The sequence below is a fragment of the Emys orbicularis genome, chromosome 2 (assembly GCF_028017835.1).
Source record: "Emys orbicularis isolate rEmyOrb1 chromosome 2, rEmyOrb1.hap1, whole genome shotgun sequence".
NCBI lineage: Eukaryota > Metazoa > Chordata > Testudines > Emydidae > Emys > Emys orbicularis.
This window is the reverse complement of record NC_088684.1, coordinates 192,061,936-192,088,145: the sequence shown is the minus strand read 5'-3', so window position 1 is coordinate 192,088,145 and position 26,210 is coordinate 192,061,936. Positions and strand designations below refer to the sequence as shown.

At 43.0% G+C, this 26,210-nt stretch overlaps 1 protein-coding gene across 1 annotated transcript in view; it reads left to right on the top strand.

Annotated features, from left to right (window-relative positions):
* The window catches only part of ABCA13 (ATP binding cassette subfamily A member 13), a 300,907-nt gene that overhangs the window by 39,330 nt on the left and 235,367 nt on the right, over positions 1-26,210 (top strand). The window contains exons 6-10 of the mRNA XM_065398392.1: positions 1,661-1,824; positions 7,176-7,300; positions 14,468-14,601; positions 20,101-20,265; positions 22,161-22,360. Coding sequence (XP_065254464.1) covers positions 1,661-1,824; positions 7,176-7,300; positions 14,468-14,601; positions 20,101-20,265; positions 22,161-22,360 — 788 coding nt within the window. The remainder of the gene's footprint in view (positions 1-1,660; positions 1,825-7,175; positions 7,301-14,467; positions 14,602-20,100; positions 20,266-22,160; positions 22,361-26,210) is intronic.

The window sequence follows — 26,210 nt, the reverse complement described above, 5'->3', positions numbered from 1 at the left end:
TCTGACTCTTCATGAAACTGCAAACTACAATTTCAAACCTGGGATGGGACGCTGTTTAGTGTACCATTTATAAACTGCTCTTGAGAGCCTTGACTGAAAGAAGCTGCAGAAATGCAAAGTTTTCTTCCTGGTACTGAATTGAAAATAAAAACAAAAATTGTGTGCATCCCCATTTTACAAAGACAAATGTCAGTGTTATTCTTTCATTGAATTTGGCCTTGAAGGTTCTACTATTTTTTTAATAAAAAATACAAAGGCTCCAGTTTCCACTCCAAGCCTTATTCATGTTGATGAATATTTATGCAAAGGAGTCCTGTTGAAGTACTCACCAACATAATTTAATGTCTAATTCACCAACATGACCCCATAATATGGGGGTTAGCATAGCTTGTTTGTTTTACAGCATCTGAAGGTGTGATCCTGCAAAATAGATCTCCCCAGTCACAGTCAGTTCAGCAGAAACGAGTCCACCCCCTCAATCTATTTATTGTCTGTTTGCATGAAAGGCCTTTCCTGAAGAGGTGCAAACAGGGCCGGCTCCAGGCACCAGCCGACCAAGCACGTGCTTGGGGGGGCACCTTAGAAGGGGGGGCCAATGTTGGGGTGGCGGGGGGTGCTCGCGGTGTTTTTTTTTTTTTTTTGTTCGGCGGGGCGGCGCTCGAGGGTTTTTTTTTTGTTTCGACCGGGCAGCGCGGGGGGAGTTTCGGCGGCGCGGCGCTGGGGGGAGGGCGGGGGTTTGGGCGGCCCGGCCCAGCGCTCGGGGGGGCGGGGCTTTGGGCGGCCCGGCCCGGCGCTCCGGGGGTTTGGGCGGCGCGGTGAGGCGCTCCGGGGGGGGGGGGGGGTTTGGGGTGCCCGGTGCGGTGCTGTGGCTGGGGAGTTCAGCTGGCCCGGCCCGGCGCAGCGCACCGGGGAGGGCGGGGGGTTGGGTGGCCCGGCGCGGCGCTTGGGGGGAGCGGGGGTTTCGGCGGCGCGGCACTGCAGGGGTTTGGGCGGTGCGGTGCTTGGAGGGGGCGGGGGTTTTGGTGGCGCGGCACTGCGGGGGGTTGGGCGGTGCGGCGCTCGGGGGAGGGCGGGGGTTTGGGCGGCCCGGCACGGTGCTAGGGGGGGGTGGTTGGCGGCGCGGCGCTCGGGGGGGGGTGTTACGGCGGGGCGGTGCTCTTCTTTTTTATCTGGGGCGGCAAAAAAGTTAGAGCCGGCCCTGGGTGCAAAGTGGGGGTGGCATACAAAGAGGCTTCATTATAGCACTCCTCTTCACCCCTTGCAGATGAGTAGTTATGATTCTCTAGACTCTACAGTTTTGTTGTGCGATTGTCAAGCTAATCATCTTTCAGATTTCAAAAAGAATCCATCTCCTAGCAGTGGCATGTCCTGTACACTCACGAGCAGAAGCAGAGAAAAGGGCTAGTTAGGTTTTTTTCATAACTCAGTTTTCCCACAAGAGATTCACATGCAGCAGAGTTACAACCACCATGAGTCGAAAAAGGAGTGTACTCATTCCTAGGGTGAATTTCATTAATGCAACAATGCCACACCCCAGAAGGGTTTTAAATGGTTAGAAATTCCTGTGTATGGGAGGAAGCAGAGGACAGCTGCTGTTCTCCCACCCCACCCCCAATGAAATAATTGGGTCACATTTAACACATTTTTCTTAAAAATCAAGATGGACTGGAATGAAACTGAGAAGATGATTTCTGTAGTTGAAAGCCTCCACAACCAACCCTATTTCTGGGACTTTCTGCGTTCACTCCCATGGCTGCAGGCAAGCAGCCTTTACAAAGAAGGTGGGATACGTGCTACAGCTCAGTTTCTGCAGACTATTAAAAAGTAAGTACTAAAATCTGGGTAATGTATTTGTTTTCCCTATTTGTGCTTTCTTTTATTTCCATGGAATGATGCTTTTATCTAACTCATTGTACTTCCCACTTGCATAATCAATAGCAGGAGAATTCATAGCAAGATATAGATATAAGGCAGGATTGTCCGTGTTGGCCTCCCTCTGCTTGCATTGAAGTCAATGGGAACTTTACAGGTGACTTCAATGGGAGCAGAGTGAGGCCAACACTTGCCCAGAAAAAAAGGCCCTGGGCCCTATTGTCGCCTGATCTATTGATTGTGTGATTAATTATACTGATTACTTAAGAATTGCCGAGTAACACTGAGGTCTGGTAGGTTCTTGTCCCAAGATCTGGCCCAATATTAGAATTATTCAGTTGGGAACCGCCCCTTCCCCCCCCACACACACCCTTCTGAATTTGCAATAGTTCTATTACGCTTATACCTATGCCTTACTTAGCAGATACCTGTACCTATAGGCTATGCTATTGGGAAGCTTGGGACTCCTTCCTCCTCGTTTTCTGCAGTCCCTGCCTTTTGCTCCAGACCCTTTTGCAACTCTACCTTTCCTCCTTGTGCATCTCAGCAGAAAAATCTTTGGGAGGTTGCTGCATGTGAGTGGTGACTGAAATGATCCCTTTGTATATGAGAGTGTTAGTTTTGTCATGTTTGATGGGATTCTTCTGGATGGAGAGTTATATATTATTATTATTACATTATCGCTTTCATTAATCCAAGGAGGATCTGAAATATTGAAGCCTTTGAGACCATTTGACGTTAATCCATTTGAATGCCTATCATTTTAAAACTAGTTTATTTCTTAAGTGCTTTAATACAATGTAGTTCAATTAAATTGGCACTTGGCAATCTGTAGCAATCAGTGTCAGGTAAGTGACTTTATTTCACCACTTAATCCTCTTCCCATCTGCATAGGAGCATCTTCACTTATGCGCTACAGTGGCGCAGCGTTTTAAGTGTAGCCCTGCCCCGTTTCAGTGCTGAGTTGCTTTAAGCAACCCACTCCATACAACACTGAAAGCTTCCTTCTACAGATGCCCTCCATGGCCCCTTAACTGGACAAACTGACTAGAAATAACCCCTCTTAATTAGAAGAAAAGTCCAGTAATGGCTCTGGTGTGAGGTTGGGTTGTTTGGTCTTCCCAGACTGATAGCTCAGGTCATGGAGGTGTGTGTGCTGCCTTCCTGCTTCTTGCTCTCTGTTCCTGTTCATTTCCTGTTATTGCTCCCTAAACTCAGTGTTCCAGTGTCTCTGTGTGTGAGTGCGCTCATGCACACATAGCATTGAGTGTGTGCGGCTACTCAGGATGTGCTGTTATGTCTTGTTCAGATAGTTGCTAACTTAACTGGTTCATGGTTATTTCATGTTTTGACTGACCACCTACCTACCATGTCTTGCTTCGATTTCTTTGTATTTTGGGATTGCTGTCCTGGACGCATCAGAGCATAACAAGACGCTAGGTCTACAGTAGGAACTTACGTTGGTATAACTATGTTGCTCAGCGGTGTGGATTTTCCCTGGTGTAGACAGAGCTGTGTCAATGGGATGGCTTCTCCCATCAACATAGCTACTGCCTCTTGGGAAGGTGGAGTACCTATGTCAAGAGGAGAAGCTCTCCCATCAGCATAGGTAACATCTTCACTATGTACTACGGGGGCACAGCTGCAGCACTGTCAGTGTAGACAAGCCCTGTGTGCCAGAGAAATCTCTATCTGCCTCTCTCTTTTTAAGGGGAGCAGTACCAGGAGGGAGGTGTAGTTGCAACAAACTACTTACCTTTATGGGGAAGTACAGAGGATCACAAAGTGAGGCAGGGAGACACAATGGAGACTTTGATGCAAAGTAGCAATTTCAGGAATTTCTTTGGAAAAATGACCAATTCATAGATTGGTCAGAAGGGACCTTCAGATCATCTTGTTTGACCTCCTGTATAACACAAGCCATAGAATTTTACCCAGTCACCCTAGAATTGAACCCACATATTCTACAGTCATTTCTGTGAATCTGCAGCATGCATGGGATACACACCACATGTGCTTAGAATGGGAAATTGAAAATCTCTGCACTGACTCTGCCACTCCTACTTAAGGCTTTTCTTTGCCTTGTTAAAAAGCACCAAACCGGTACGTTGTTTGTTTGCAACTGGGAAGATAATATAGTGTCTCACTTATTCAGAATGTGACAGGAGTGGTGGGGCTCAACGTTTGTATTCTTTGGGCCCTGCTCAGGCAGTCTACATCACGGTCTCTATGCATTGGCATGTATGTGGGTGCAGCGCTTGTGGCTCTGACACCCATAACTGTGGTACTACCAAAAAGTGGAGGACTTCTCAGGCAATCTGGATGGCTTGAAAACTCCCTCAGAAGCTTGGTGTTTCTGAGGTATAAAAGGATCTTGATTGTAAGGTGATTTTTTTCCCTTTCAGGTCTGCCTCCTGAGCTAGATTCCTGAGGCAATAATGGGCAAAGCAAATTTTATCTCACTGCCACGATGGTGGATCAAATAATTAACCTAATTAAATCAACAACAAATTCTGTGCATGTTGCTTCCTGTTGCTCAGCAGCCCTGTCAAAATATTATTACATTAACCATGGAAGAGGTTGGAAGGGACAGAGCATATATGTTATTTAGAACCGGTTATACAGGGACTTCCCCTAAGAAGTCAGCTAGTTTTGGTCAGTTCTGTTGTATAAGAGGATATTCATACTTTTATAGCTCTTTCTATAACCTCTGGAGCCATCTAGTAATGAAATGCCCACAAATGACTATTTGCAAAGCTTCAAGATATAGAACAGGGGTGGCCAACCTAAGCTTGAGAAGGAGGCAGAACTTACCGATTTACATTGCCAAAGAGCCACAGTAATATGTCAGCAGCACCCCAGCAGCTTCCCCAACCTGCTCCCAGCGTCTCCCACCCACCAGCAGACCAGCTGATCAGTGCCTCCTCCTCCCTCCCCACCTCCTGATCAGCTGTTTTGTGGCGTGCAGGAGGCTCTGGGGGCGGGGAGAGGAAGGAGGGCACGGCAGGCTCAGGGGAGGGGGCGGGAAGGGGTGGAGTGGGGGCAGGACCTGTGGCAGAGCCTGTGGTTGAGCAGTGAGCACCTCCCGACACATTGGAAAGTTGGTGCCTGTAGCTCCAGCCCCGGATTCAGTGCCTATTCAAGGAGCTGCATATGGCTCCGGAGCCACAGGTTGGCCACCCCGGTATAGAAGCTACTGCTCACATGATTGCTGTCTCAGAATATAAAGATGGTCAATCTTTTATCCCTTGTATCCTTTACTTCATTTTCCTGCTCCCTCCCCAATGCCCAAAGGGTGCACAGTGCTCCAAAGATGGCAGGGAGGAGGTGGGATCATGGCCCCACACCATCTCAGCACTGGGCCACAGAATGGAAGTTGTATGCAACAAAGTGCAGGCTGCCCCCCATAAAGGTTGTAGCAGCAACCATGACAGGGAGTTCAGAGAGGCATATTGCTTTCAGGAAGAATGTATCTAAGATGCTTTCCCCTTGGTACTGAACTCCTCACTGTCCCTTAATCTGCACTGTGCCTAACTGACTCAATGTAACCCACAGTCAGGGCCGGCTCCAGGCACCAGCATTCCAAGCAGGTGCTTGGGGCGGCAATCTGAAAGGGGCGGCAGTCCCTGTGTTTTTGCTGCCCCAAGCAGCGCGTCGAATTGCCGCCGAGGATGGCGGGAGCAGTCTGTGTGCCGTTAGAGCGGCATGCGTGTTTCCACGGCAGTGGCAACTTCTATGTTCAGCTGTCCGCGGCGGCAATTCGGCAGCAGCTTCTATGTTCAGCTGCCCGCAGGGACAATTCGGCAGCTTCTGTCTTCCGGCTGAAGACAGAAGCTGCCGCCGAATTGCCGTCGCCGCGGAAACGCGCATGCCGCCCTAATGGCACATGGACTGCCCCCGCCGTCCGCGGGGCGCGCTGCTCGGGGTGGCAAAAACAGTAGAGCTGGCCCTGGCCACAGTGAATTGGGCCAAATTCTAGCCCCTGCTTCTATATACCATGGTGACATACATAAACCACAATGGCCTGTGTGAGAATTCAAAGAATGCAGCCTGCGCCCCTTTGCAGCATTGAGCATGCCGGGGGCAGGTTGGGGTCTTGAGAAAAAGCGGCCTTAATGCTCAGATCTAGGCCATTCTGGGTGGCAGAGAAGCTCACTGATAGCTGTAGGAGGCTGCCATAAGTTAGAGCTTCCAGCTCATGAAAAATTCAGGCAGAATTCTGGACTGTCCTCTTTGCTGTACCTCTCAGGTGGTGCAGAACAGAATCTAGCACATAATGAATACACGAGAAAGGGACTGGAGTGCAAAATTGTCATATGGTATCTCCTAGTCTAAATGACAAACCCCCCCCCCCCCCAAGCTCTTCGGGTAAGCAATTTTTTTTTTGCAATTTCTTGTTGTTTGAAATAGCAAAGTACATCAACAGCTAAGTTTAAAAAAAAAAAAAAAAAAAAAGGTTGGATTTTCGTTTGCATAACAGCCATGGGGTAGAAGAAGCTATAAGAAGCATCAGATAAAATTGGTGTGGATTCCAAAATGTATCATCAAATTAAATTTATAATGTTATTAACTTCACAACAGAGCTGGTCTGTTTGGAGAAATTTAGAAAATAAACTACATGATTTTGTTACATGCAGTGTCATCGTAGCCATGTTGGTCCCAGGACATTAGAGACAAAAAGTGGGTGAGGTGTAATATCTTTTATTGGACCAACTTCTGTTGGTGAGAGAGACAAGCTTTTGAGCTACACAGAACTCTTCTTCGGGTCTGGGACATGTATGGAGAGTGTCACAGCTAAATACAAGGTTGTTTAGCATAAGTAGTTAACACACATTTCAAGGGACCATTCAAGGTGAAGTGGCCCTTTTACCCCTCCCTTTCCCTCCTATGACTGGAGAGGGGTGAAACTAGGTTATAGATTGTTGTAGTAAGCCATAAATCTAGTGTCTAGTCAGCTCATGAATTTTAGTGTCTAGCAAAGTTATGAATTTAGATGCTCAGGCTCGTCTTTTGAAGGTGTTCTGCAGGTTTTGCAAGATAATGGACAACCCTCAGGTATCCACCCCAGACAGATCACCAAACTCATCCAACTCAGGGTTTTCTAGAATATTTTGTTTAGAAAACTTTGTCAAGCAAAACATTTCACTAGAAACTTCATTTGACAAAACCCCATATTTTGACAAAGAAAGTTGTTAAAAAGTTTCATCCAGCTCTACTTCACAATCCTTCTGCTGCCCTCTCCAAAGAATACGCACAATGCTGCCGTGCTTTGACAAGTGCTTGATTTTTCACTTTGCTTTCAGTTCCTTAGCATCCTTAGAAGATTTAGATGCAGTTCTATCAAACCAAAGTTTCTACAAAGCAGTGAAAATAGGACTGAATATAACCATCACAGCACTGAGCTTCTTGCAAGACTGGAGCCTTGAAGGTAATTGAAAGCTGTGTGTGTATGTTTGTTTGTTTTGCTTTCTTTCTTTTAAAGTTGCCGCATGAATTACAGGCATGTCAGGATGGAGCCATAATGTTTTTGTAGGCAGCTGGCTGAGCTCCTGGTGAGCTAATCATTTAATACTGTTGAGATTTGCGTTGTATTGTTATTGTGCGTTGGGGCACCTAGAGCCTTGGATAGGCATCATTTTGATTGTCTGTTAAGCATTTTATTCATTTTTTTTGTAATTGTATCATGCATCTTGGCAAACCTTTCATAAACACACAGTGCAGACCCAATAGATCACATTGAGAATGATCTCCTTTTACTAGTGGTAATTCTTTGGAGAGGGTGTTTCACAATGGGTTAGTTCAGTTTCCTTTGGTTGTGAAGAGAACTGGATTCAAGTTTTGGCCTATATACAAGTGAAAATTAACGTGGTTGTCTTACCTTAAGCTTCCTTTGTCTCCTATTGTAAATGACAGTCTTTGCTCAAGGGCTGCATCCCATCTGCTGCACAGGTGCATGGACTGAGTTTGAGGGAGAAGGAGTCATTGGGAGGCTTTCCCTTGTGCACCCAGCCAGGCAAGATCCTGCCAAGAACTTAAGAGCATGCTGTACACCAAGGGGTGTAGTCTGTTGGTCAGGAGCTGTGTCAGACTCTCCCTCTTGCAGCCATCCAGGAAAAAAAAATGTGCTGAAGTCCCATTGAAATCAATGAAGTCTCACGGGACTTGAGTGCAAGTTTAAACACTCACTCACAGTGCTTTCCCGAACCATGGCCCTTGTACAGCCAGCAGCAAGCACTAGGCAAGGCAGGTACACTTCAACTGAGTGGTAAGCAGAGCATTGTTCTGACTCATCCTTCGCTATCTTGGCCTGCAAATGCAGATTGGTGTTTGTGCCAGTTGAATGGCTGACACCACTCCGTTCCTCTTCCACTTATGGCTCCCCAGGATAAGATCAGGATTATGATTAATTGGCCCCTTCTGTGTAGAAGAGCAGCCCAAGGCCTGTATGACTCTTAAATTCCATATAAGCCCTCAAAATAAGGACTAAGAGATACTTAGGTTGCATGTTGGCCCCCTCCACAGGATTGAATTTCATTTAATGGGACAGACTGAAATCTGTGCCCTAAAATCCCTCACAATCAAATCAACCCCTCCTCCCACCCACCCCAAATAAATTCAGAAAGTAAGTCCCAGGGGGCTTCAGACAGGTGGATGGAAGTGTTGGGGCCTATGGAAAAGGTGGCCTGTGTAGTAAACATTGTGTGCAGTATAAGATTTTAACCAACTGTATGAATATCTCTTACAGACGAGAGAAATTATGACTAAGGCCTGGTCTACACTATAAAATTAAATCAATTTAAATATGTTAGTCACAGGTGTGAAAAATCCACATCTCTGAGTGTAAAGTCAACCTAAATCCCCATGTAGACAGCGCTAGGTCAATTTAGCTTCCGTCGAGCTAGCTACCGCCTCTCAGGGAGGTGGATTGCCTATGCCGACAGGAGAATCCTTCCTGTTGGAATAGGTAGCATCTACACTGAAGGACTACAGCTGCAGTGGCACACCAGTGCCACTCGAGAGTTTTAAGTGTAGACAAGCCCTAAGTCAGGATTTTAAAAGCGAAAATGTTATACACAATCTGAAACCCCAGAGTACAGAAGTTGCATCTTCATTAAAACCTATTAGCACAATACAGTCTATTTACCCCTCGGTGATCATTCATTCCAGCCCAGTTGCACACAGTTTCAATACTGCATGCCAAATTAAACACACTAATTCAGATAAATGGGACGCTGCAGGGTCTGTTGGCACTCGCTGCATGGGGGGCATCCCATCATCTGCTTTGCTGTTTACTTCTGTTTTCTCCATAATCTGTCACATTTCAATATGTAACTTCTCACTGTTAGGCTTGGTTTGGTATGAGATGCTGACTTCCACATATGGCTTCATGCCATTGGTAGGCTAAGCTGTGAGATTTACGTGGGAGATGTGGCAATGTGGTTATTAAACTACTCAAAGAAAAGGGGACAAGGCAGTATCTATAAACTATCCATCTAGCCACTTTTTGAATATTGGAGTGACAGGTGCCAGAAATAAGATAAGAATAGATTACATAGAAAAGTAGATTCTTGAAACGTGGTCCTAACTGTGCTTTTTGTGATTTCCTTTATTAGTTAGTGCTAAGGACTTGTTGTTGAATTATTGTCATTAACCAGTTTAATCCTCCTTTCCAATAGATGGCACTGCCAAATTACAGTGTACAATAAGGAACTCAAATAATAAGTGTAGCAACAGTATCGAGCAAAATGAAGGACATTGTTCCCTTTCAACTGAAATAATACCGAGAAGACAGGAATGGAAAAGTAGAAAGAATCTAAATGCAAGTGTTGTCCTACAGAGTAGATTAGGATGTACGTAGATTTGAAGGCTACAGGAAATTTAGCTTCTTGGAAATGTTTTATTGAGATTATGTAAATAGTGCCCCACCCTATCATACCTCTCAACCTGGTTAGATCCATATGTAGGACACAGTGTGAAGACAGTGGGACAGGCTCGGTCTGAAGGTCACACAAAATATTAATTAGGCAAGTAACTTAAAATGCTGTGGGCTTCATCTTGTTAGTGTAAAGAACTTTCTGTACCCTCAGTTTCATGATTCTGTGGTTCCAAGTAAATAACTTTGAATGAGAAAAGAGAGGCGATGCCAAATTTGTCTGGAACCTAGATAACTTTGAGACTAAAATGAATCATGTCACTGAAATGATGGCCATTTGAAAAATGTTTGCTCCAGATTTAGATTCTGCAGCCTTTTATATATCTAATGTGTATACATGGAATTTCCAAAGAAGTGAAGTGTAGTTTTGTGTATGCAATGCCTGTGACATTTCCAACCTCCACGGTCGCGAGAGAATGTTGATGACTGCACTCAGGGTCTTCGCTTATTGACTCAGTAAATGGGGGAGGAAATCAGGTATTTTGGCTCAAATATCATTGGCAGTAAACCAGTGCGTTCAAAAGCATACAATGGGTCCCCATTTCTTTCTTAACTGAAGTAGAACCTATGAGCAAATTTATGGTAAACTTGAACACTTACTTTAGGCTGAAATGTTCAAAAGCACTCAGTGTTGGCGTAACTCTGCTCCTACTGAAGTCACCCTGACTTCAGTGGAAGCAGAGTTAGGCCAATGTTGAAAACTTTTGAAAATCTGAGCCTTTTTTTTATTCTTATAATAAAAAGCAGTTTCCATCCAAAAGAATGAAATACTCACAATAGTTAACCATTAGTTTAAGAACATAAGAACAGCCATACTGGGTCAGGCCAAAGGTCCATCTAGCCCAATATCCTGTTTTCCGACAGTGGCCAATACCAAGTTCCCCAGAGGGAATGAACAGAACAGGTAATTATCAAGTGATTCATCCCGTCACCCATTCCCGCTTCTGGCAAACAGAGGCTAGGGACACCATCCCTGTCCATCTTGGCTAATAGGCATTGATGGACCAATGCTCCATGAATTTCTCATTCTTTTTTGAACCCTGTTATAGTCTTGGCCTTTGCCACATCCTCTGGCAAGGAGTTCCACAGATTGACTGTGCATTGTGTGAAAAAATACTTCCTTTTTTTTTTAAACCTGCTGCCTATTAATTTCTTTTGGTGACCCCTAACTCTTGTGTTATGAGAAGGAGTATTTACTTTCTCTTTTTCAGTCATGATTTTATAGATCTCAATCATATCCCCCCTTAGTTGTCTCTTTTCCAAGTTGAAAAGTCCCAGTCTTATTAATCTCTCCTCATATGGCAGCTGTTCCATATCCCTAATAATTTTTGTTGCCCTTTTCTGAACCTTTTCCAATTCCAATATATCTTTTTTGAGATGGGGCGACTACATCTGCATGCAGTATTCAAGATGTGGGTGTACCATGGATTTATATAGAGGCAATATGATATTTTTGGTTTTATTATCTATCCCTTTCTTATTGAGTCCCAACGTTCTGTTCACTTTTTTGACTGCTGCTGCATATTGAGTGGCTGTTTTCAGAGAACTATCCATAATAACTCCAAGATCTTTCTTGAATGGTAACCGCCAATTTAGACCCCATCATTTTGTATATATAGATGGGATTACGTTTTCCAATGTGCATTACTTTGCATTTATCAACATTGAATTTCATCTGCCATTTTGTTGCCCAGTCACCCAGTTTTGTGAGATCCTTTTGTAGCTCTTTGCAGTCTGCGTGGGACTTAACTAACTTGAACAATTTTGTATCATCTGCAAATTTTGCCACCTCAGTGTTTGCCCCTTTTTCCAGATCATTTATGAATATATTGAATAGGACTGGGCACAGTACAGATGCCTGGGGGACACCACTATTTACCTCTCTCCATTCTGAAAACTGACCATTTATTCCTATCCTTTGTATTTTAACCAGTTACCAATCCATGAGAGGATCTACCCTCTTATCCCATGACAGCTTACTTTGCTTAAGAGCCTTTGGTGAGGGACCTTGTCAAAGGCTTTCTGAAAATCTAAGTACACTATATCCTCTGGATCCCCTTTGTCCACCTGCTTGTTGACCCCTGCAAATAATTCTAGTAGATTGGTGAGGCATGATTCGCTTTATAAAAACCATGTTGACTCTTCCACAACAAGTTATGTTCATCCATGTGTCATACAATTTTGTTCTTTACTATAGTTTAAACCAGTTTGCCTCATACTGAAGTCAAGCTTACCATCCTGTAATTGCTGGGATCACCTCTGGAGCCCTTTTTAAAAATTGGCGTCACATTAGCTATCCTCCAGTCATTTGGTACAGAAGCTTATTTAAATGATAGGTTACAGATGACAGTTAGTAGTTCTGCAGTTTCACATTTGAGTTCCTTCAGAATTCTTGGGTGAATACCATCTGGTCCTGGTGACTTATTACTGTTTAATTTATGAATTTGTTCCAAAACCTCCTCTAATGACACCTCAGTCTGGGACAGTTCCTCGATTTGTCATCTGAAAAGAACAGCTCAGGTTTGGGAATCTCCCTCACGTCTTCATCCATGAAGACCGATGCAAAAAAATCATTTAGTTTCTCTGCAATGGCCTTATTGTCCTTGAGTGCTTCTTTAGCATCTCGATTGTCCAATGGCCCCACTGGTGTTTAGCATGCTTTCTGCTTCTGATGTACTTAATTTTTTTTTTTTTTGCTATTACTTTGAGTCTTTAGGTAGCTATTCTTCAAATTCTTTTTTGGCCTTCCTAATTATATTTTTACATTTCATTTGCCAGAGTTTATGCTCGTTTCTATTTTCCTCACTAGGATTTAACTTCCACTTTTTAAAGGATGCCTTTTTGCCTCTTCACTGCTTCTTTTACTTTGTTGTTTAGCCACGGTGGCACTTTTTGGTTCTCTTACTATGTTTTTTAATTTGGGGTATACATTTAAGTTGAGCATCTATTATGGTGTCTTTAAAAGGTTTCTATCCAGGGATTTCACTTTTTGTTTAACTAACTTCCTCATTTTTGTGTAGTCCTGCTTTCTGAAATTAAATGCTACAGTGTTGGGCTGCTGTGGGGTTTTTCCCGCCACAGAGATGTTAAATTTAATTATATTATGGTCACTATTACCAAGTGGTCCAGCTATATTCACCTCTTGGACCAGATCCTGTGCTCCACTTAAGACTCAATCAAGAATTGCCTCTCCTTTTGTGGGTTCCAGGACTAGCTGCTCCAAGAAGCAGTCATTTAAAGTGTCAAGGAACTTTATCTCTGCATCCCGTCCTGAGGTGACAGGTACCCAGTCAATACGGGGATAGTTGAAATCCCCCATTATTATTGAGTTTTTTATTTTAATAGCCTCTCTAATCTCCCTGAGCATTTCACAGTCACTATCACCATCCTGGTCAGGTGGTCGGTAATATATTCCTACTGCTATATTCTTATTATTAGAGCATGGAATTACTATCCATGGAGATGCTATGGTACAGTTGGTTCATTTAAGATTTTTACTTCATTTGATTCTACGCTTTCTTTCACATATAAGGCCACGCCCCCACCAGCACGACCTGTTCTGTTCTTCCGATATATTTTGTACCCTGGTATTACTGTGTCTCATTGATTATCCTCATTTCACCAAGTTTCTGTGATGCCTATTATATCAATTCACTCATTTAAAACGAGGCACTCTAGTTCACTCATCTTATTATTTAGACTTCTAGCATTGATATATAAGCACTTTAAAAAATTGTCACTTTTTAGTGCTCTGCCATTACATGATGTAATTGAATGGGACTTTTTTCCTTTGACTGTTTCTCATCAGACCCTACCTGTATTTTATCATCTTCCATCCTCTCCTCCTTACTAGGACATAGAGAATCTCCATTAATAGATCCTCCCCTAAGGGATGGTGCTGTCCGAACCACTTGCTCCTCCACACCTGTCGGCTTTCCCTCAGCCCTTAGTTTAAAAACTGCTCTATGACCTTTTTAATTTTAAGTGCCAGCAATCTGGTTCCATTTTGATTTAGGTGGAGCCCATCCTTCCTGTATAGGCATCTCCTTTCCCCAAAGTTTCCCCAGTTCCTAATAAATCTAAACCCCTCCTCCCTACACCATTGTCTCATCTACTCATTGAGACCCTGTTTAAGTCTAAGGATGGGTGAAAATTGTGAATAGTTCAAAAATATGAAGGCTTTGGCATCCTGGAGGACCAGTATTGAATCATTAATACCACCCTTATCCCTTCTTGAATAATGTAAAAGCTCTCCACTGTGTATTTTTACTGTTTGGGATGTATCTTCTAATATCGAATTAATTAGTAAAATTGGTATTGGCTACTAATACAACAGAACAAAATTCAACAAATGTATTATTTGCCTTATACTGTTAGATTAACTCCACTCACCAGACTTCTATTCACCCACGAAAGCTTATGCTCCAATACATCTGTTAGTCTATAAGGTGCCTCAGGACTCTTTGTTGCTTTTTACAGACTTCTAGTGAAATTGTGCATATGAACTATTTCTGTCTGTCTCCCATGCACACACTCCCATCTTAGTATCTCTCACATAAAAAGGTGACAGTGTCACAGCTGGATCCTATCAGAGATCGGTTACTAGAATACAAATTCAGAAAACTTAGGAAATGTATAACCTAAGTTCATCTTTTCTTATAGGCTCTCGGTACAACCTGACTCTTTGGGATATTGTGTGGGATCCACATGCAGTCAAAGTGGAACTTGAATCCGGATTTGGTTTAGATGATCTTCATATTGGAAAACTCTTGAACTATACGGCAGAGTTCAGTAAGGTAAATTTCTAAAAATGTCAACGTTCCTTTTTTGTTTTGTTTGTTTCCTTTGTAACTAATGAGAGCTTTTCATCCCTCGTAGATGCTAAAGCAATGTCTTTCAGAAGTAGCTACATAGTAGGCATTGCCATTGCATACAAGACAGCATAATCTCATACGGGGTGAATGACACCCGCCCAGCATCAGTCCACAAACTTGAATGAAAGCATTGCAGGTTTTGTTCAGCCAACATTTGCATCATGATACATGACGAGCTTCTTGAAGAACATCAATCATCACTTGAAGCAATTTATAACGGAGCGAGAGAATGTTTTATTTAGAGGCAAACGGTACAGATGGGAGAGAACATTTCAAGTAACCTCCCCCTTTAAGGCACAAGCACTATCTTCTCTTTCTTTGCATCCTCCACAAGGGGACATAGCTTAGAGGGATACGGGCAACTTGAGATCTAATGTGGGTATGGCACTGCAGCAGGGAGGGTGCATTCCAGTGCAAATAGACAGAGAGCTCTAGCTCTGCCCAAGCTCTGCTGTGGCTGCAGCAGCACCGGAGGCATGTTGGGCTAGTTACCTGAGTAGGTACCCAGGGGCTCAGGCAGGATTGTACTTGGGCAGCTAGTCCGGGCTGCTGTCCTAGCCACCATATCCACAAAGCATCCACAAGCTGCTAGCTTGAGCAGAGTTATTAAAAAGGTGGGTTTTTGAAATAATATGCAGAATAAAATGAAAGGAGGGGAAAAAATAATAGCGGTTTTCCATTTGCCCAACATTTTCTTTGAAGTGGCAGTTAAGTAAATATATATTACAATGAGACGATGATGGAAATTCATGCAGCAACCAAAAGATTGCAAATTGTCTCATCTTAGCTCCCATCAAAATAAATGCAATTAGCTTCAGCAGGCACTTGTGCATATGAAGCTGTTTAGAGGCCTGTTTACTTTGGAAAAAAAATTGTTTCCATGCCAGGCTCTGTTCATCCAATATGAGGGTGATGGGGGCTCTGCCATCTTGGTTGTTACCCTTCCCAGAGGGGCTTTCAGAAATGACACTTCAGCCTTTATCCGCACATGTGTTAAAACTGAGTCTTCATGTTTAAAGAAAAAAGCCTGTGGCTGTGAATCTTTCCATGCAAAGATGACAACGTCTCTAATAATAATAGTAGGGAGAAAATAGTTAAGAAATAAATGTTGGAATGATTCATGAATGCCTAAAAGAACAAACAAAAAACCCTGGTATATTTATAAGATCTGGGCAAACAATTGAGTCCAAACTTGCTTTGTATTGGTTGCTTCTCTGAACTGAACCCCAAATGCTGCTATTTTAGAAGAGGTTCTGTCAAACTTTCTGGAGTGACTCATGAACATGGATGCCAAGCTCAGGGCAGATGTGTCACAAACCAGGGCAGAAACCCCAAATTGGATGTGCGTTCTATAATTAAATTTCACCAACCAAGTATCAAGTGTGAACTCAGGCACTATAACAGCCTGAACATGGAGTCACAGATGATCCTCTTGGGTACTCAGGTCTATTTCCCATCCAGGCAAGCCTGCCTTTCTCTTGCACCAAAAATCACAATCTTCAGGTCACCTCAAAGGACCAGTCACTTACTGCAAGTCAACTGTACCTCAGATCTCCAACCAAAGACTACGCTTGGTGCCAATCCTGTAATAAACTAACTAAAGATTTATGAAGTAGGAAAAAGAAATGAGTTATTTACAGGGTTAAAGCAGGTAATCATAAGACACACAAACGAGATACAGTTTTAGCAAACCTTTTTATAGTTACAGAGCAAACACTTAAACATTACCTTATTACATGGGATACAAATATTATAAGTAAGATTAATACACACATCCCATAAAGCCTAAACACATTCTTATAACTCTAATATCTATTGTAATAGACATGCAAGCCAGACTGGTTTCCAGCTGTGCATTTGTCTGTGTTCCGTGAGGCTCAATGGCCTTGGCATGAGCTGGCACCTGGTCTGCCAGCATCACAGTGCAAACTCACCAATTGTGATGTTGGCCCGGAAGAGTCCTGAGTTGTTACTCTATTTCTGAAGAGAAAGGAAGGTGTGACGGGGTCAGGACTCACCACCGCAGGTGCCTCCCGCTGGTTACTCCGGGAATTAGCTCTTGTCAGCTGTTGAGCGCTCTCTGCATGTGGTATCTCACCTGTTGTCTGCTCTGCTGATTTGGGACCCACGTTGCTCCCCGACCGGCGGTGTCCTCTTCAGGACACTGCCCTCCATCAGTGCCCGCTACTCCAGTCTCACCCCCTTCCGGAGTGTGTGTGTGTGTGTTTAACAGCAGTCCTTCGGCTTGCACCTGCCTCGGTGGCCAACCACAACCCCGAAGTCTAGCCCCTCATTTCAGGAGCAGGTTGCAGTCTGTCTCGGCCCCACTTCTCTGTGGCCAGGTGCAGTGTAAGGGAGGGTAGGGGGTGACCCAGACCCACCCACTACTCTGGGTCCTGACCCAGGGACCCTCTAGCAGCAGCCTCTCTCTGCCCTACTTTGCTCCCATCTTGTCCGCCTATTTTCCCTGGGCCATTTCCCCTTTGTCCCCATGCATCTTCTCGACCCTTTTTAGCAGGGGCCACAGCCTGGCAGGTAACTGGGCCAGAGCTCCCCCAAGCCTGCCCAGCACTGCTAGGTCCAAGGTGCTACCTCCTTACCTCAGGAGCCAGTCCTCCTCCCTTGCTAATCAGGGAGAGACTGCCTTCTCCCTTGCTAGGCAGCCTTTATATAGGGCCCAGTCTGGCCCTGATTGGCTGCCTCTCCCTTTGCCCTGATTGGCTCTCTACAGGCCTTTGCTGATTGACTGCTGGCCTGCGCAGCCTCTCTGGCCTGTTCCAGCCCTTTTTCTCAGGGAGTGGGGCAGCCGCCCCACCACAGAATGGTTCAGGTTTGGTTCCTCTAAACTTTCAGATTAAATCCTGAATTTGAAGTTCTCTGCATTCACCAATCATTAATATTCATGCACTTTGGACTCCAGCTTCTCTGTTTTCAGAAGAAATGCAAATAAAGTGTCTTCCAATTAATTCAATTGCTAATTTATTTGATCATCTATTTAATGTGATGAAAACTTCATGGACCAAATAATTGTAATTAAAATAACAGCTCCCCCCCATTCACTGGTATAAATCTTGATTGCTTTTGGTGGGTATTGTTTAGTAGTTTAATCTAGAAGGTTGCCACTTAATTAAGGAAGGTTAAAATCCTGAATCAAAGAGAAGAAAATGAGTACAAAGATGTGCAATAATAAAGGTGGACTGATTAAAATTACGTTAGACAGATATCGTCAGTGTTATAAACTCTACCATGTACAATGTGCTCCCTGGTAGAAATTTGCTTATTTCGGGCCCAGTGATAAGAACAGTTTTGATTGCAAGAAGAGGAAGTCTTTTTTTTTTTTTTAAATGAACCCCAGTGAAGTGGGTCTACACAGAGTTTCTGTTCTACTGGCAAACCAGTAAACTGGTGATGAGTAGAGCCCTGTGTGGATACAAAATTTATATCTGGGGATATAAATCGGATATCCGTGGAGCCGCAGAGCTCTACCGGGAACCGCAGCAGTGAAAGCAGCAGCATGTCGGGCCACTGCTTGCAGGAGTCAGTGCCCCAGGTGGCAGCTCCTTCGGAGTGGCTGTACCGCCCCCCCAATCCTGCCCCTGGCCTCGCCACTGATGCGGGCACCAGGGTCACTGGCAGCTGTCCCTGGTTGCGCGAGCATGTGCAAGCTTAGGCACTTTGCTGAACGTAGCTATTATGCCTGCACTGCTTTGATAGGGCATCACTTTTGGAAAAGCCTAGTTATAGTGAACCCTTTAAAAAATCTTTTTACAGAAAAACTCCGATTTTCTCCCTTTGCTGCCTATGAGCTCTCCCTGTCGTGGGTGGTTAACTTGACGGAGGATGTTTTCCTCTTTTCTTGTCTCATTTCTTCTGTCAGCATTCTTTGGGCAGGGCAAACAGCTCTTATAAAACTCATTTTCCTGCTTAACATTAAAATCAAATAAAAATGTGACAAATTAGCAAAGATGGGGTCCATCTATGGGTTTTTTTTGTTAGTTAAACTGATTTCAGACTTTTTTTTTTTGGTTGTGTCCTTTTTCATATTACTCACCCAGTCCTCATGTGAGTAAATTCTAGTAATCTAGTCATTAAACTCAATGGGACTATTCACATGAGAGAAAATAGTGGAAAAGAAAAGTGTCCCTAATTCTGAAAAAAAGTCTAATTTTAAGATAAAATTTTGTCAGGCCAAAAAGAATCAGTATGATCATGTGTGACCTGTCTTGCCACATCACATTGTACCTAGTAATTCCTGCTTCAGATCTGTTTTGTGGTTGGACTAGAATATGTTGGTACTCTTCAGAAACTTCTTCAGTACTGCTTTCCAGGCAGAGTTTGATACAAATTTCAAAGGAGCTTGGCACACACATCTTCCATGTGGGTACCTAAAGAATTGGCCAGATTATCAAAACCTTGGCTCTGAGTTCTTGGAAGCGTTTTGTCACTAAGGATCAGCATGATCTAGCGAACTGAACATGGGACTATCGCCCAAGAGCCCTTGAATTCTAATCCCAGCTATAGTGGTTTGCTGTGTGACCATAAAGTCACTTGACTTTTCTGTGCCTCAGATTAGCCATCTACAAAACTGGAATAATATCTACCTACCTTACTCTGTTACTGGGAATCTTAAGCCACTGCTTTGCTGCTACTTAAAGAAATATATAGGATTGTGAATGTCAGTCCCAAACAGTCACAGCATTGATGTATGAATACCTGAATTTCATTTCTAATGTTCCAACTGGCTTGCTGACAAACCTTTTTGCGGTATCTCCAGTATTGCCCTATTCACAGGTGACCAAAATCTGATTACAGGATTATTGTTAGGATGAGTTAGTCAATATGTACAGAGTGATTTGAAATAGTATTATTAAGAAATAGAGGAATTTTCCCTGGGAAAATTAAAAAATATTTTGGTACAGAGGTCAGATTGACTTTCCATGAGGAAAAAGGATTGTCAGGCTTTGCAAGCTGTGAACTGTAATATATATAAATCAGTAATCTATCCTAACAATCACATCTTTGCATTTAATGGCTCATTTGCCTCAGTAAATTTTGCATCAGTGTAGCTACACTGGTGTAGCTATCCTGGTGTAAAATTCCTGTTGACAGTGTAAAATGGGGCTTGCACCAGTATCATTTATTTGGTTTCAAGCTACACCAATGCAAAAATCCCTAATGTAGATCAGTCCAGAAATGCACACAACTGGGTAGTGGCTAATGTGTGTTTTGGGGTTTCCTGTCAAAATGTGCAGAGTACATTTTGCAGTCTCTATCGCAGATCACTAGATTGTGATAATTGGGCTTTGTTCATCCTGAAAGCAGCCTGACGGCTCTGCTTTTTTCTCCGACAAGTAAGTTGATACGGGTGATAATACTGAGTGGTTCTCTGACGTGTTCATCTATTTCTTTTGTCACTGCCAGATTCCCACAGAAGGCACACTGGAGCAGTTTGTATGCTCAGTCCTGTCCAATGTGTCCGAATTTAAAGCTAACAAAGAGGATAATGAAGGCGGCTGTATTCATGCATGGCTTGAGGCCAAAGTCAATCTTGTCCAGTCTGTCAACAAGATCAAACTCTACATGCAGGTATGCTTTAATAGGACAGCTTATATGATACATATTTTGCTTATATACTGTTGGTCAATCATTAGCCTTTATTGAGCTAGACAATATTCAAAACCACAGGCTGACTGTGTTCTGTTTTTAAAAAATGGCATATTGCATAGTTAGCATTAGAGAGTCCTTACAATGGAAATATAATGGAAACCCTGTTTATCCAGCCAATTGTTAATCAAAACTCCTCATTAACTGAAGCTCAGGCATGAAACCTGACAGAACATAGAGAGTGAAATTCACTCCTGTGTAGAGGGCCAGTAGAAGGACCATGCACCCACTCCCCTTTAAGCCCTAATTTGAGAATTTAAGTGGTGCATAGGCTTTGTGCTGTCTACTTGCACAGAGGTGAATTTCACCCACAATACCTTGCCTCCCTACTTAGACATGGATTTGGATTTCAGAGAGTGTTGGATAAAACTGGAAGTAGAACACAGGGCTGTAGTTCTAGATCTCCACTGTGCCACCTAAAAGTTCTCCTGTTATAGAGTGGCTTGAAAAGCAAGATCCAGCTAGGTCTGTGATGCCATGAATGTATAATCACCTGTAGAAGGGAGGCTAAAGGTTTCAAATATTTTGCCAGTGAAGTAAAGTTAAGGAATCCATAATTTAAAGAAGGATCCTACCTTGCTGTCTTAGTTTTTGCTGTTTTTCTTTAATTAAAATGTGTATTCTTGGGATAAAGGTTATTTGTATGGAGTCACAGAAGTGCAGGACAGGTTACTATAATAACAACCACTGTCTCTGCTCTGACAAGTTTACACTCTAATCTGAGGACAGCACAGCTGAGCTTGGGTGTAATTTTCATCAATATTTTGTGCACTTCAGCAGCTTTCCTGATTTAAAAAAACACTGTAATAATAGTACTTACTCTTAGCACATTTCATCAGCAGATCTCAAAGCACTTTGCAAAGGAGGTCAGTATCACTATCCTCATTTTACGGATGGGGAAACCGAGGCACATAAGGGGGAAGTGACTTGCCAAGGTCACTCAGCAGGCCAGTGGCAGAGCAGAGAATAGAACCCAAGTCTCCTGAGTCCAGTCCATTGCTCTATCCTCTAGACCACACTGCCTTTCTGTAAAATACTGTTATATAAGGGTCAGTATTTACCATATTTAACTTCAATATCAGTGATAATCTCAGATATTATTGTATGCTAACAGTTGGCAAATGTTGACATTTTAGTGGTGACCACTTGAAGTACTGTACACTCTGGGCCAGATTTTGGACCTGCTTCCATCCCCTAAGGGGGCAGCCCTTGATGTAAAAGCTGACCTGAGCAGCATAAAGCTGATATAGCTGCTACTTAGTCTACTCTCTTGAGCCTAAGGGGCAAGTTGGGAAGTAGGAAGGGAAGAGAAGTTGCTAGTGAATCACTGTAACTAGCAGAATGTAGAGCAGCTGAGTCAGGCCAAGGTGTTTGGGCCCTCTGTATGTAAAAGCAAGTAAAATAACTGAAAACGTTGTATTCGCATTGCCAAGTTGGCATCCATGCTGACTGTACTTAACATTATCCTTCATGAAGCCAGTCCCTTCTGAGTAAAGATGAATCATTAGAGAAAACTTTCATTGTATGTTGTAACTCAAGAGGAAGAAAATCTGATTTTGGTTTGGTTTGTGCAGAACGTTTGTGTTTTGCATAATGGACTGGGCCGTCCCTAGGGGGATGCGTGGCCCGGGGCGGAAGTGATGGATTTGTCTTCCGGGACCGACAGCACCGGCCAATCACGCTGTCCCACTGGGCACCCCAAAGCATGGGGCCCGAGTGGTCTCCCCGATTCGCCCTACCCAAGGGATGGCTCTGATAATGGAGAGGAGCTTCCATCCTGTAATAAATGAAAGTTTGTTTCTCCTTTAACATGCTAGATATTTCAGCAGTGGTTAAGCAATAATGAGCCTCAAAAATTCCTTTTTGAACTTGGAAGAAGCATGGCTGATCTTGTGTCTCAATATCCAGAGGACAGTGAGGCCTGGAAAATTATTTCAGCAATAAATATCCTGATCCAACATGTGAATGAGAAATTGGAACCAAACTTTGCAGAAAGACATCGTGAATCTCAGGATGTGTAAGTTTATGCATCTCCATTTTCAATATTCACAGGGCTCTATTGATTTTACTTGAAGGACAAGAATGTCAGCTGTGATAATCAGAGCGTACAATTTTAGTAAAGCTTTTGCTCTTACACAAACTCCTCTTTGAGTAGTTTATTATTAAAGTTTATTAATAATAGTTTTATTTAATAATAGTTTATTATTAAAACTAATATTGTAAACAAGCTGGAAAATAATATTAATTTGGGAAAAGAGGGTGGAACAGAAAATGTCTCAGTGAATTTATGCAGAGGTTGACTAAAATAATAGAAATGTAAGGCTGGAAGGGACCTCGAGGTCATCTAGTCTCTCTGCCCCCAATGCTGGACTTAAATATACCTTGACCATCCCTGACAGATGTTTGTCAAACCTCAATAGGGTGAAAAAGCTACAGATACTTTAATGATTTTATTTGTAAAACATCACTGGTGTTACAGACAACTACCGTAAAATTGACAAATCCCTGTCCTAGGGAATTTAGGACCTGATTTTGTAAGCTAAGGGCCAAATCCTGAGAGCTGTTGAGCACCCGCAACTCCCACTGACATTAGGGAGAATTGTGGGTGTTCAGTACTGGACAGTAATAGAAAAGGGTGGTGGAAGGGATATGGGGCAAAGAGGTTGGGAGAGGGAGGCCAAAGGGATACAGTGATAGGCTGGAAGAAGATATAGGAGGGATATCCTGGAAAGAAGAGAGGGTTGGAGGACAGGATAAGGAGTATGGTTTCCCATTGTGTGATATCCTTATTCTTCCTGAAGAAATTGGCAAGACCCTGTCAGAGAGCTAAAGGGAGTGGGATGGTGGAATAGGTTCGAGGAAGGCAAAGTGTCAGAGAATTGTAAGCATATGATTTAATCTGAAGAGGTGTAGAGCTGTTTAGCAAGAAAGACAGCAGAGCTTAAGAGTTGTTGTGGAAGTCCATAGAGGCCCAGAACAGACTGGGTATTCAGATTGGTAAGGGTATGAAAATTGGAGGGAAGGAATGAAGAGTAGAGGGAGATGAACCTAGGGCAGGTATATCAGGGGCTGGGACTACAGTGGTGGCCAGAACACTGACAGACTGGATATTGTGGAAGGATTGTCTATTAGGTCTGGGGGAGCGAGAGATACTGAAACGTATTTTAAAGTTTAGTTTGATAATAAAGAGATGTTTTAAACCCTTCATCACATGGGTAAAAACCCTCCCCATTCATTTCATATTACTTCAAATCTCCTGGCTGCCAAACTGCTTTTGCTCACTACTGCTGCCAGCCACTTTAGTGTTATCCATCTTCTCTCTCCTGGCTGTGGCTGTGGTCACTTGTGTCCCAGCGTTGCTCTTTCACTTACATTCAGCATTGATTTGGATGGAGCTGCATTTGCTGTTGATCAGCCTCATGTTACATATCTGAGTCCTCTGTGTATACACAGGCACCAGCAGTTAGTGCAGCAAGACAAGAGAGCAGTGGTAGTTAGCCTGGGTTGCAAGACTGCAGGGTTTAGCCCATGGTGACTCCAGGCACTGCAACTGCTGCCAAATATATGGTGAATCCTCCAGGCCATCACCAAATGACTCTTCCATATTCTGCAAATGGTGTGTTCTAATTATTAAATGTAAATATGTATAGGCTAATACTTGTAAGTCTGCAATAGTAAACGGTTTATTCAAATGAAAAGTTTTATTTGGGATTAGAGAGATATTGTTTTCTTAAACTCAGAGGTGGCATTGTGTTTTAGTTCTGCAGCAAACCACATTGAATTGTGTTAATCAAAGCATGAATCTACTAAATACTCCCCCCCCCATCCTTCTGTCCACCAAAATAAATGCCAATATTTACCCAGAAAAATTAAGGGTTTTTTTGCATAGATTTTCACCTGTTTTTGTTGTTGTAGTAATAAACACTGCTAAATTCCCGGGAAAAATTAAATAAACTAAAAACTGAAAATGAAGGGCCCTATGAATGAGGAATTGCTGTGTGCCTAACATCAGTACCACTATTTGAAGTATTTCGTTAGGAAAGGAATTTTATGTGTGTGTCTGTGTACAGATTAAACCAAATTGTTTAATTTTATTCTCTCATGAAATGGCTTCATTACTCAAAATCAGGGGAAGTCAATAAGCAGGCCGCCAGACACTTTTGAATGGACTGTGAAATCTTTTTATTTACTTATTATTATTGTGGAGTGAAAAATGTTTCTCCGGAGTCCAGATCTTGACTATACCTTGACCAAGAAATTTGGACCTTGACAAAAAATAATTGGACTTCCCCTGCTCTAAATTAAGAGAAGGAGGGTAATCTGAGAGAGAGAGAGAATGGTCCAGTTCTTAGTTTGCTGGCCTGACACTTGAGAGATGTGGATTCAAGTCCCCATTCCACCCCAGATTTATTTTGTGACCTGGGACAATTCCCTTGGTCCCTTAGTGCCTTAGTTCTCTATCTGTAAAATGGGGCTAATAGTACTTCCCTACTTAATAGAGAGGTTGTGAGGTGCTCAATACTAAGGTAATGGGGGCCTCCAAACAGAACACACTCTCAACTCAATACCTGGCCCCCAGGCTTCACGGCAACCCCTGCTAGGGGGCTCTGGCACTCCAGCTTTGCTCCCCTCTTTGCTCCCCTCTTGGAGCTGCAGCCGTTGGGTTGCTCCTTGTTCCAGGGACCCATGAGTTAGCTCCACTCCAGCATAGCTTTGCTCCCCAGGGCTGTGCCTGTCCCCAGCTGCAGAGTAGCAGCCCTTTAGAGGCCCAGGTGTAGCCCAGCCTCTTTAGCTAACTGGATTAGGCTCACCTACTCCAGTCCAGGGCAGCTTGGCTCAGTCTACACAGAGACCAGCTACCTTGTGACAGGGCCATTTAAGAACCCTGGGAGAGACTCATTTTTTTTTCTTTCTCTCTTGAACTGAAAGGTAAATTCCAAAAGTGCAAAACTTTTTCTTTTCCTCCCTTAAAGTTGCTGAGACTTATGGATTTGCTAAAACACCACAGAATGTATCATTCTGTAGCCTGAATGGGATCATGAGGCAAAGGAATTCATTCTGACATTCACCATCTAAAGCTGCAATTAGCTTGAATATTCATGTTAGCATTTCAATGAATCTTCAAGCACTGATTTTGTTTTATTTGGGTGTCTTTAGAGGTGTGGTGAGGGTTGTTTTTTTAGTTGTTAATTTTTAACTCAGAGCCATTATATACTCTCAAACTATTAAGAATCCGAAATTGAACCCCCCTGCTGAAAAAAGAAAATGCATGAAATCCAAAGAGTGCACCTAAAAACAGATTTAGCAAAACACTTAGGCACTTCCTGAAGACTCCTTAAAATTAATGATACTGAAGCATGTGCTTAAGTGCTTTGCTGAATTGAGGCCTGGATCTTTAAAACTATACCCAATAACATATGCAAGTACAAATACCAGCAAACACAAACAAGTAATCTTATTCAAACAAGTAGTTCCATAGACTCACGTGAGAGATTATTCATGCACATAAGTGTATGAGGATCAGGCTCTAAATCTCTTGTTATAATTATGCACGTTTAAGAATAAAAGGAATAATACTTATTCTGAGATTCTTGAGTAGCGCATGCAACACTGCAAATACTTAATATTTCAATATACATATATTATTTCCTATTTTTCCAGTCCAATAAAATTATCCTATTAGCAATCAGTCACTGGGCTAGTTGAAATCCACCTTGGTGCTTTAGGGATGCCTACAATTCTCAAAACATCAGACCGCATGTGAACAGAAGCTTGCAGCTCTGTAAAGAATTGATTGCTCATTCATTTCAAGAGTTCTAATTCATGTCACAAGCTAAAATACAACCCCGCTAAGTTACCTGTGACAA